This window comes from Vulpes lagopus, chromosome 1 (assembly GCF_018345385.1).
Source record: "Vulpes lagopus strain Blue_001 chromosome 1, ASM1834538v1, whole genome shotgun sequence".
NCBI lineage: Eukaryota > Metazoa > Chordata > Mammalia > Carnivora > Canidae > Vulpes > Vulpes lagopus.
The window spans coordinates 119,091,022-119,103,168 of NC_054824.1; the positions used below are offsets into that span (position 1 = coordinate 119,091,022).

Sequence of the window (12,147 nt, forward strand, 5' to 3'; positions counted from 1 at the left end):
AAAAATACCACATGGTGTCACAGAAGCCAAATGAAGAAATTGTGTCAAGCGAGAGTAATCAAATATGTCAACTGCCATTGTTAAATAAGATAAGGACTGAGAACTGACTATTGTCTTTAACTATTAGGAAGTCATCAGTGACCTAGAGTAGGGTTACTTTGGTAGTGTGATGAATGCAGAAGTCTGACTGGAATGAACTAGAGACAGAAAGGGAAAAAAAGACCTGAAGATAAATGGTATGTTGCTTTTCAAGGAAGTTTGCTACAAAGGGGTGCGGGGATGGGGTAACTGGGTGACGGACATTAAGGAGGGCACGTGATGTAACAAGCACTGGGCATTATATAAGTCTGATGAATCACTGACCTCTACCTCTGAAACCGATAATACATTATATGTTAACTGAATTTAAAGTTAAAAAAAAAGTTTGTTATAAAAGGAAGCAGAAAAATAAGACTGTATAGCTGGAAGCAAATATGAATTTAAAAGATGGTTATTTTTTACAGAAATATTTACCTGTTATGTTTAAATACTAATGAGAATGACCATACAAAGGAAAAAAATTTCCTAAAAAAGGTAAGGATTCCTGGAATCATATTCTTAAGTAAACAGATGGGATGGGATTGAGGGGCTGCCCTTAAACGCACATTTTGTCCATTTATATCAATCAGAAGGCAGGCAGGATTTATAGGTACAGAGGCAAATAGGTTAGTAGCTGTGAAGCTGGGACAGAGTAGAGGTTCTCTGACATCTAGGAAGCAAGGCCATTTGCATGTGAGGATGAGGACAGATTGTTGAAGATCTGAGGAGAAAGGAGAAGATACAAAATAGCTGTCTCAAAGTGTAGGTAAGTTAGCACATTAGGAAAGGACAGGAGTAATGCCAATGATAAGTCTATGATCCTGGGAGGGAGGGGCGTGGTTCTGAGCTATTATAATATAAGGCTTCAGACTGAGAACATATTCTTTTTTTTTTTTTTTTTCTGATAACATATTCCTACCTGGGCTTACTGCTTTGTATCAAATTCAGATAAAAGTATCTAAGTTATATATTAAAATGCCAGAAAACCTATTTATCCCAAATTACAGTTCTATCCCTGGCTATGCAACTGTGCAAGAGAAAGCAAGAAACAATGAGACGGTTCAGGGTAAAATTGTCTGCAACTATAACCATCCAGACTTCCTTCACGACTCTCCATAAATAAAAGACCTGTCTTTACTGATGCTTAATGCCAATCTGTCACCTTTATTCTCCTTACCTCCTCAATGATATCAGTTTATTAACTCCTTTTTCTTCTGGCTTATAAGATTATAAAGAGCTTTGTTCTTGTTCACTGCTATATCCCAAATGCCCAGAAGTCTCCAGCCCATAGAAAGTGCTCACATTCATTTCAATAAATGTATAGATGTTTGCAACTTTTCCCATTCTGATTTCCTTTTCTTTCCATGTCTCATTTAAATATGCTCCAATTTGTTATCTTTAAAAAGAAATAGCTCTGTTTCACCTTCTCCAGCTACTGCTCTCTTTGCCTCAACAACTACATTTCTTGAATTTTTTAATTTAACAAATGTTTACTGACCATCTACTATATTCTAAGTACAATTCCAGGTGCTACACAAATAGCAGTGAATTAGAGTTAAGGACAGAACATTTGAAAATTCCTTTCTTCACTGGGCTTAAGTTCTAGCAGAAAGAGAAAAATAGTAAGTAAAATAAGTTAGCAAATTCTATATTATATTAGGAAGGGATAAGTGCTACAGAGAAAAATACAACAGGTAAGGAAGTACTGAGCTGGGTAACAAGGAAATGGGGTGGGAAATGTTTGTACAATTTTAAGGATATTCATAGAAGCCCCCGCTGAGATGACGTTTAGACCTAGACCTGAAGGGGGTGAAGGAGCACACCATGTGGATACTCAGAGGAAAATGTTCCAGGTGGAGGGGAGAGCAAGTCTAGAAGCTCTGAGGCAGGAGAGTAACTGAATAGTTTGTTGAACTGTAAGGAGGTAAATGTGGCTATAGTCTACATTCTGTCTCCACTACTACCCTTACCATTCATGTCTCAATCCACTTTAGTATCCATTCTCATTACTATTTAGGAACTGTTCTCAAGAAGATAACTAACAACCTTAAATATAATGGACAATTTATTTTTTACTTGACCTTTCTGAGTACTTGGTACTTTAAATCACTTTGCCTTCTTTGAAGTATTCTATTCCCCTATCTTTTGTAATCTTACTCTGCTTTTCTCCTTCTATTACTTGGTGATTTTTACTTTCCCTTTCTCTGTCCTTTAAAAGTATAGGCACTAGGAGTCCATCGCCAGCCAGCCTTTATGTCTTCTCATCTTACACTAGGAGTTATAACTTATTACCTGAGAGGGTCAAATGAGTCCACATAAGTGTTCCTCTATTTCTCTCCAGATACACAATTAAAATAGATTTGAGCCATTTTACGTAAAAATTCAGATTTCTGGCTTCTCTTGAAAAACCAGATCTTGAAATACTGGATCAGTGTTACCATGTGGCAGCAAGTGGTTAGAACTGAGATAAACTCCTTAGTTTGTTATAATACTCACAATTTACACAACGAATATACCCAACTAGCTTCAAATCAGTTACACGTATACTACTATAGGTTCATGAGTTTATAAACGTTGATATACACAATCACCTTAACAAATCTCATGTCTTCCAATCTGTTTCAATATACAGTGACCGTCAAGTCAGCTTCAAGTCCTTATCTTTTCTCTCAGCTCTGAAGCAATTTCAAAATCATTTTTTTGGACATCTCATAGGCACCTCAAACTCAATAGATCTGAAATGGAAATACCTTGTCTCCCCTCATTTCACAGACTTGGCATTCCATAACTCAGGGACCAGTACGCTACCATCAACCCAACGTCAGAAACTTGAGAACCTACCTGAATTTTTCCCAACTTTTATGCCCACACTCCCAAATCTACAAGTCCAATTGCTTCTAACTTCCTTTTATTTCCCCCATGTACTTGCCTCTCCTTTTACTGTCAACTTCCACTACAATTTTACATCTAGATTTTCCAAAGGCTACATAATTCCACTTCCTGTATCCACCTGTTTTGCCTCCAATCCATTCTTCACTCTAAAGAGTGAAGCTTTCTGAGACATCACCTTGTCAATCGCTAGCACTTTGCCATAGATACCTACCTTAATTATAGCTGTCTCATGACTAGATTCTACAGTACTTGAGGGTAAGAACCATAACTTAATAATAAAACACACACACTAGTGGTGATCAATATGTTTCTTTCAAATAGATCAAACAAGGGCAAATGTAACAACCCTATGAAATAATATACTATGTAGTAGATTGGGTGTCCTCTTCACAGTGAATGCACACAACATGGGATTGCATATTACATTGCAGACACCATATAAACGATAGGCAATAGACTATAATAGGATTCTATCACTGTCACACAGACTAGCCAGGAAATGTACCTATGCTCCTTAGACTCTACTAAATAAATTAAAGATCTAAACATTGAGTGTCCATGTTTGCTAACAACACAAAGAGGCAACCACATTATTTTATAAGGTTATATATGAAGTAGTCTTCACCTCTCTATAAATCAGATTTGAATATGACTAAGATTCCCAATTAGGGATGTCCAATAAAGCTTTCTATGAGGATAGAAATGTTCTCTATACCTGTGCTGTTGAATATAGTAGACATTAGCCACATGTGACTGTTGAGCACCTGAAATGTGGCTAGTACACCTGAAAAACTAAATTTTATACTTCATTTAAATAAGTTAAAGTTTAAATTTAAATGGCTACATAAGACTAGGGGCTACCATACTGGACAGCACAGTTCTAGATTTAACCACTGATTCATAGGAAACACAGAAAGACAAAAATGTTCAAGTAACTGAGGAAATGGAATAAATTAAATTAGTACAACTGAAGAAAACTATATAGGAATGATCTCATTCCTCTGACAAATAATATCAGGATAGTGATTATTTTAGTGGTAGAGAGGGAAGAAGGCATGATCAGGAGGGGGAATACAGTGGACTTCTAAAGTAAATAACAAGGTTTTGTCTCTTTCATGGGTAGTAATTATAATAATATTTGTCATCTAATTCATAAAACTGTGCTCATTTTAATATTTAATGTGTTTCTTTGTTTCAGCAATAAAATGGTTAAATTTTAAAAATTTGTATATGGAAAGAAAATATAAAAATGTCAGAAAACTAGTTCTAGTGTGTGTTCCACTTAGCTATGAGAAGTTGTTATACTTAAAATAGCTTTAGGTTTTCTCCTTCTAAGGCCCTGAGCATACATGCAATGGAATTTAACCTGCCTTAAACTAAGAGGGAGATCTTAAATACCTTTACCTAGCAAAAAATAATGACTTGTAAATACAGCATGAACTATTTATATACAAGTAGATGTTTAAAGATTGAAAGACCCTTGAAAACAACTTACTGTCAGTTTAGTGAATCTCTGTACAATAGCCATAGTGTTAATGTATTTTTTTTCACCATAAAGAGAAATTTTACTCTAAATTTAATTTGATTTGTTCTAAATTAGCCTAATAAGATTTGTTATACCATTCTCATCAGAATAATGGCACATCTACTCTCTATCTTAAAGAATGCTTTGATGTAATAGTGATTCTTATGCTAAAGAAAAATGGACATACTTTTCATTTTGTAGCTCTTGTATTTTCTTTACATTTTCTCTGTTTTTTTCTTCAATTTCTTCCTTAAGTTCCTTTACCTGGGTTTTATAAAGTGTCTGCAAAACAAGTGATTACAAGAAATAAGTGTTTATGAGTTTAAAAAATTTGGTAGTTTCTTATAAACAATTAACATATAGTCCCAACAATTCTACTCCCAAGTGTTTACCCATGACAAATGAAAGCATATACCCACACAAAATCTTATACATGAATTTTCATTAGCACTTTATTACAAACTGTAGACAACCAGAGGTTCATCAACAGATGAATTTTAAAAACTGTGGAATATTCATACTGAGCAATAAAAAGGAATGAACTACTTATACAAACAACATGATACACCTAAAAAATATTTTGCTGAGTGGAAAAAAAAAAAACAGATGCTAAAGAGCGTATACTGTATGATTTCACATACATGCAATTCTGGAACAGGTGAAAATACTTAATAGAATCAGTGGTTACCTACAAATAGATGTAAGTGGGGAAGATGGACTGCAAAGGGCCACTGGGAATTTATGGTGAAGGAAAGGTTTTATATGTTGATTGTTGTAGTGGTCACACAGTATACACATTTGCCTAAACTTATCAACACATACACTTAAAATGGTTATAAGTAATTAAATAGAAATTGTATCTCAAGTACATTAAATATTATACTGATTTGGGAAAACAGTATAAAGAAACTGAGCAAGCACTATTCATTTAAAAGATCAATTCTTGAAGTGAGTAATGTTAGAAAAATCACTTCCCTTTTTGAGTGAGGGGGATTAAGTAGGTGGCTGAATGACATGAATAAAATAACAAACAAGATTTATCAAACATTCTGTTAACACAGAAATAATATATACTTACTATAGAAAAATGGTTCTTAAAAAATTCATTTGGCTTTTGGCAACTCCATCAACAGATGTTTAACAGATACAAGTAAGGATTAAACCCATATTGTGTTAGGGTGCTGTGGTTACAGAGTAAATTTCATTTCACATTTTTTTAAACTATCCTTTTTGAAAAAAAAATAAACTATACTTTTTGGTATAAAAGAGAAGGGGAAAAATTAGTGGTCTAGCAAATAGCTATGGAGAATTACTTTTACACTGTAAACTTACTTATCCCTCTAAGAAGTAGCACTTCTCTAGGGGAAAAACACATATATTTCAATAGGAATATAAATAAAGGAGGTACTAGATGATTACTCTGTGAAAGTATAGACAAGAAAGTGTGGATTATAGGCTATATTACAGCCCACTTTGCAGAAGTCAGTACTACACACTTTGAACAATTAAGGTTAATCTCTACCCAGAGAAAGATTTTTCAACAATACTGAATTTTTTAAAATTTAAAAACATATTTCAGTGATAGTCTAACAAACCAAGAAGGAAACAGGCAAAAGATAGAAAGAAAGTCACCATGTTTATTAGGAGATGAGCAGAGTACAGCATGAAGCTCTGAACATGTGAAAGTTCTGTAGAGCTCTACTAGTGTTCAGATTCTTTATTAAGGAAATCATTATTTCTAATATTGTTTACTTGGTTTCTAGGACATGTTCACCAGCACAACTCAAACTCACTCATTTAATGCACTAAGACCTGTAGGAAAAGTGGCTGCCAGTGTTGATAGTAATGGAGAATAGATAAATGTTAAGTTGAAATGGGAGTATAAACTTGGTAACCAAAAGAAACAAAAAATGCAGAGGCTTCAATAAAAATCTCAAAACACTGGCTATAAATGTTAATAGTAGTAGTGAAATAACCTGGCCTGTAGCCAGTAAGAATTAGAATGACTTCTATGGAGAAAAGAGCAAAATAGATGCATAAAGTACATACAAAGAGGTAAAACTAGACCAAAGCTTTTGAGCATTAATTATACCTTTAACTGTATGCAGTTATACCTACAAATGTAATGTGCATACATGAACCACACATGAAAATATTGATACTCCAACCATCCAAGCTTGCTATCAGGCAAACAAAACCCTTAACAAAATCTTACATACAGTTTTAGTTTGATGGCAATTCTAGAAATGTTCCACAAAAATGATCATTTCTTTACAACTTACACAGACCATGAACTCAGATTTAGAAATGAAATGGAGAGATGGGGATATGAAAAGGGGGAGAAAATCAGTTCATGATCATTTGAAAAAAAGTCACAGTTCATGTTAAAAATCTTAATACCTTGTTTTAAACCAGGTGTTAAAAATGATTCTTACCGAGAAATACTGCTCAGCTTCAAGCTGATCTTGTAGCTCCCGCATCTGTCCTTCATTTCCTCTATACTGTCTTCAGGTCAAAGAGAAAATAGTAAATGAATGCTATTTACACTAGGCTTTATATTATTCTTTATTTATTAAACTTGCTAAAAATAAAAAGGTTTACTAAAATGAATTATTTTTAAAAATCATACTTCATTATACAGTATGACTTTTATTATATCTGATTAGGACAGGCTGTCTGGTTCCATTTTGCTCCTTATAAAATGATACTGTGCAAAGTAGAGGGAACTGTCTTCTACTGAAGGTGCTTTCAGGAGAATATTAACTGGATTAATCCAAGTTGCAAAAATAAAAATGTTTTTTTTTTTTGGTGAATTTTAATAGAGAAAACATTCTTAGGGATACATTTTAAATGTCTTATGTAGTAAAGTAAGCAATTAAAAGGGGATATGAAATTATTTAATAAATATTAATAATATACATGCTATACATTATATATACATAAAATACTATACATGATGGCCAATAAAGCATGGGGGTGGGGTTGGAAATGAAAAATCAGGTAAGGAACAAAAGGCAAGAACAATAATGGATAGAGGAGGAGGAATACAGACACACCTACATATATATAATACACACACAAACACAATTCACATAGAAACAGATAAAACAGAAACACAATGCAATCCACAAACACAGATTTTCAAGGATAAACAGTTCCTTCTGCATCTGCTAGATTTTCATGTTAGACAGTAATAGCTTTGTATTTTCAGCATCTACCAAGGCATATGGTTGATAAAAGGACATAATAAATGTTCACTGAATGCCGAGTGAAAGTTATTTTAGGAGAGGAAAACTATAAACCACATTATGTGAAAATGATGGCTCTAACAGAGGGAAAAGAATTTTGCTAATATAAATCCAACAGAACAAAAACTGACACTTTTTTTCAAGAATTACTAAGTTGTAAATGAAGCTGGCAAATGAAGATAGAATATAAATCCAGAAGAAATAAAAACACATGAGTTGGCAGAAGATATACTCATCTTTGACATTAAATTTCTGAAGCATATCTTTATACAAATTCTGAAAGCAATAATGACACCTCATTTGTCTCCATTTCAAGTAAGCGAACATATCACCTCTCAGAGCAGAGAAGAAGAAAAAAGGTACTTTACATTCTGAGATGTGAACCAAAGGAACAAAACAAAACAAACACAAGGTCATTATGCCTAACTCTAATTTCTAAAATAAAGAAACACTGAACATTTCCCATAAGGTACTGATCCTATCCCTGATTTTTGTAATTCTAGTGTGAAGAAACATGACTTGTGGGTATGAAAATCACATGAGAAAACTCTAGCTTTCAGTTTTACAGTAAAGTCAGTAGCCTTGATAATCTCCCTTTTCCTTTAAAAAAAAAAAAAATCTCTATTATTTATTAAGGATCCCTTGCAAACCTTTGCAAGTAAATTCTTTCAAATCTAAATGCATTTTTCTAAAGTTTTTGTTTCACAAACTCCAAATACACTATTTCTACACACATAAAATATCAAATATAAGCAATGCTGAACACAAAAAAGAAACAAAAATGTTATTTTTGAGACTTACTTTGTAAGCTGAGCTAATTCAAATTCTAATAATCTCTTTGCTTCCAATAAAGTATTTATTTCCTGTTTCATCTGCTTTTCTAGACCTTTTAAATTGTCTGCTTCAAATGCCTGAGTCTTCAATTCATTCTGTAACAACAGTCGCTTATTTGATTCCTGCTCCAGCTGCAGGGATAGATTCTTAACCTATAAATGAGAAAAATAATTGGGATCTTAAATATCACTATTTATTTATTAAGAGATTTACCTATTCATTTGAGAGAGAGAGTGTTGGGAGTGGGGGCGGCAGAGGGAGAATCTTAAGCATGCTCCACATCCAGCATGGAGCCCAACTTGGGGCTTGACCTTAACACCCTGAGATCTTGATCTGAAATCAAGAGTTAGCGCTTAGCAGACTGAGCCACGACTTTAAATCTCGCTAATAATTTATTAAATATTATTTGAAAGAATACTAACCAAATCTCAAGTGCATTATACTGCGTTATACAGAGAATATTAGTATTCTAAAGAGTCTCCATTGTTGCAACATTATTTATTACTAGCATTTACTATTAAGTCAAATTAACCCCCAAATTTCAGATACGAGACCTTGGGGAAAACAATCTGGTTTCTGCACCAACATGAAGGTGGCTATAAAAGCTACTTTTAGAGGGACATTCCTAAGCAGTATTTAAATTTACCTTTTCATTCATAATTATTTGTGTTCTGGTCTACAATCCTCTAAAGTTTAGTGAGGCCTTCCTTACTGCTCCACCCCCATCCCTGGCCATGTGATTAGTCATAACACTCCTACAGTGTACAGTATTTCCTCTTTAAATATAAGTTATGTTTGTAATTAAGCTTGTAATATCTGTCTTTCTCTCTGGGCTGAAAGTTCCATAGAAGTCAAGAACATACCTTTTTTTTAAAAAAAGATTATTTGAGAGAGAGAGAGCGCAAGAGAGAGTGCACAGGGCAGCGCGGGGGGGGGGGGGGGGCCGCAGAGGGAGAGGGAGAAGCTGACTCCTCCTGGAGCAGGGAATCCAATGTGGGCTTGATCCCAGGACCCCAAGATCATGACCCAAGCCAAGTCATTTGAAATGACTGAATATTATCTTTTAAATTTTCAACATACCTTCTTCCTGCATGTGGGCTCTCCTTTAATCTCTCCTTTCTAGCTCATTCTATAGGACACTACCAGACTAATTTTATTTTCTAAAAGAGTATTTTCACCTATAGCCTCAATACTTTGGTCCCCAAGTTTCCCATGACTACTCAATATGTTTTTTCTTCTCTGGTTATATCAAGTCCTTTTTTGTCCTTCACTTATCTATCTTCACTCCTTAATCACTTTTTTATTATCATCATCACTGATAATGTTCCCTTTACCAATGCTGGCTTCTGACTCTCAAACTATTAACTTTTGAGGTCTTACTCAATCTTTAGATAATGGTAATATCTCCTACCTTCTTTAAGAAGTTTTCCTGATTATTCTGGTCTTTTCTTTCTCCCTTCTCTAACTTATACAGTAAATTGATTACTTTCAATCTTATAAGTGATTTCTAAAATATATATATAATAACCACAAGGATATAATGTCATTTTCTTTTTATTTATTGCTTTCTAAATGTGCACCCTGTGTTTTCTATCAATCTAAATCAGTCAAGACTGTGGTTTAACAAAATCTTGGAGCAACTGCTCCTCTTTGGGATTATAAGATAAATTTACAATAAAGGTTTTGTTTTTCTTAAAAAGCAGATGGTCAGGGGCACCTGGGTGAGTGCCTTTGGCTCAGGTTGTGATCCCAGGTCCCATATCGGGCTTCCCACAGGGAGCCTCCTTCTCCCTCTGCCTATATCTCTGCCTCTTTCTCTGTCTCTCATGAATAAATCTAAAAAAAAAAATAAAGGCAGATGGTCAGATTCTTCAGGGGACAAGCTATGACACTTTTACAGAGTTGTACTGTCATAGTGCAAAATGGTATAGACCATGTGGTATGAATATTCAATAACCATTTACAGATGAAAATTCTAGAAGGTAAGGATATAGTGATGACCTTACAGAGGTAAACACAAACAGGCTATTTTATTCAAATCTCCTCCATGTTGTTTAAATTACAGATATGACTTTGGTCCTAATTTATGTTTCTCTTTTATAAGATGAACAAAACCAGTATATTTTTCTTACTTCATCCTCCATCCTTTCTTTATTCTCAGTCAAATGTTCGAGCTTCTGCTGAGATTGTTTCAGATCAACATCCAGCATTGAACACTGTTTCTCAATCTGAACAACTCTATTTTCAGCCTTCTCTCGAGCTTCTCTCTCTTCCTTCAGCTTTTTTTCCATTTCTGTGAAAGAAAAAAGTTACAAACATACATACTTTCATTTTTATGGACTATGTAAGACAAATCGGTGCCAAGAATCCCCACGGTTTTTATCCTGGGATTCTAATAGAGGTATTTACTATAGAAGTCCTAATGTAATCTGAATTATTTGTATAGTAAGATCTCTAAAGGGAGTTATAAAACCTTCTAAATCCAATCCATGCCCAATGATATGAGAGATTATTCAGTGCCATTTTCAGACTAGAAAGTAAAAATATAGATGGAAAAAAAGTGAAGTAACCAGTAAGAAAAATGGGAGCATTTCAGATAAAAGCAGAAAGATAAGGCTTTGGTTATTAACCTATAACTTACATTGTTCCAGAACAGTGGACTTAAGGCTGATGGGAATTCTAATATATGAAGCTAGATAAACAAAATTCCATGGTGATATAATACCTACTTTAATCATTATCTGAAGATACTAGTCTACAGTGAGGCTCCTTTTTTGAGATATGGTAACTAAGGTTCTAAGAGGTTAATTTTCCCAAGGTCCTGCAACTAGTTAAGTTGCTTGCACCAAATGATCCAAACTTAGTAAGCTGGTTTTTCCATTCTCAGAGATTACTCTCTAAGTGACAAAATAGAAACCATTAGAATAAAATTTCCTCATCTTTCCCCCCAAACCTATGAACTTAGCCACACCAATAATCATCATGTCTTAACTCCCATCTCTATAATCAAAACACAAATCTATCCACTTCTGTTCTGGACTTTGTTCCTTCAATTATTTCATCTCTTCCCTGCCTCAACAGTTTCCTGCTCTCAAATGAATCATTCCCATCATCATCATAATCTATTTTATTATCTCCTCTCCTAAAATATCCTCTACTGATCTCATATCCCTTCTCAGCTACCATCAATCTCTGTTCACAAATTTTTAGAAGAGCTGCCTATATTTACTGTCTCTAGTGCCTCTTCTACTATCCATTTTATGACTTTTTTTTTTTTTTTTATGATAGGCACACAGTGAGAGAGAGAGAGAGAGAGAGGCAGAGACACAGGCAGAGACACAGGCAGAGGGAGAAGCAGGCTCCATGCACTGGGAGCCCGACGTGGGATTCGATCCCGGGTCTCCAGGATCGCGCCCTGGGCCAAAGGCAGGCGCTAAACCACTGCGCCACCCAGGGATCCCCATTTTATGACTTTTCAATTTGGCTTCTATCTCCACCATTCCACTCAAACTGCTTTGTGTGGTAACCAATGACGTCTATCCTGTAAAAGTCAGAGGACAGTGTTCATGT

General features: G+C 34.6%; 1 protein-coding gene across 3 annotated transcripts in view; it reads right to left on the minus strand.

The window, feature by feature from the left end:
• Positions 1-12,147, minus strand: part of ROCK1 (Rho associated coiled-coil containing protein kinase 1) — a 143,076-nt gene that overhangs the window by 24,675 nt on the left and 106,254 nt on the right. For all 3 annotated transcript variants that reach the window (XM_041750492.1, XM_041750485.1, XM_041750474.1), the window contains exons 19-22: positions 10,710-10,870; positions 8,545-8,729; positions 6,931-7,000; positions 4,683-4,777 (exon numbers count right to left, since the gene is read on the minus strand). In XM_041750492.1, coding sequence (XP_041606426.1) covers positions 4,683-4,777; positions 6,931-7,000; positions 8,545-8,729; positions 10,710-10,870 — 511 coding nt within the window. The remainder of the gene's footprint in view (positions 1-4,682; positions 4,778-6,930; positions 7,001-8,544; positions 8,730-10,709; positions 10,871-12,147) is intronic.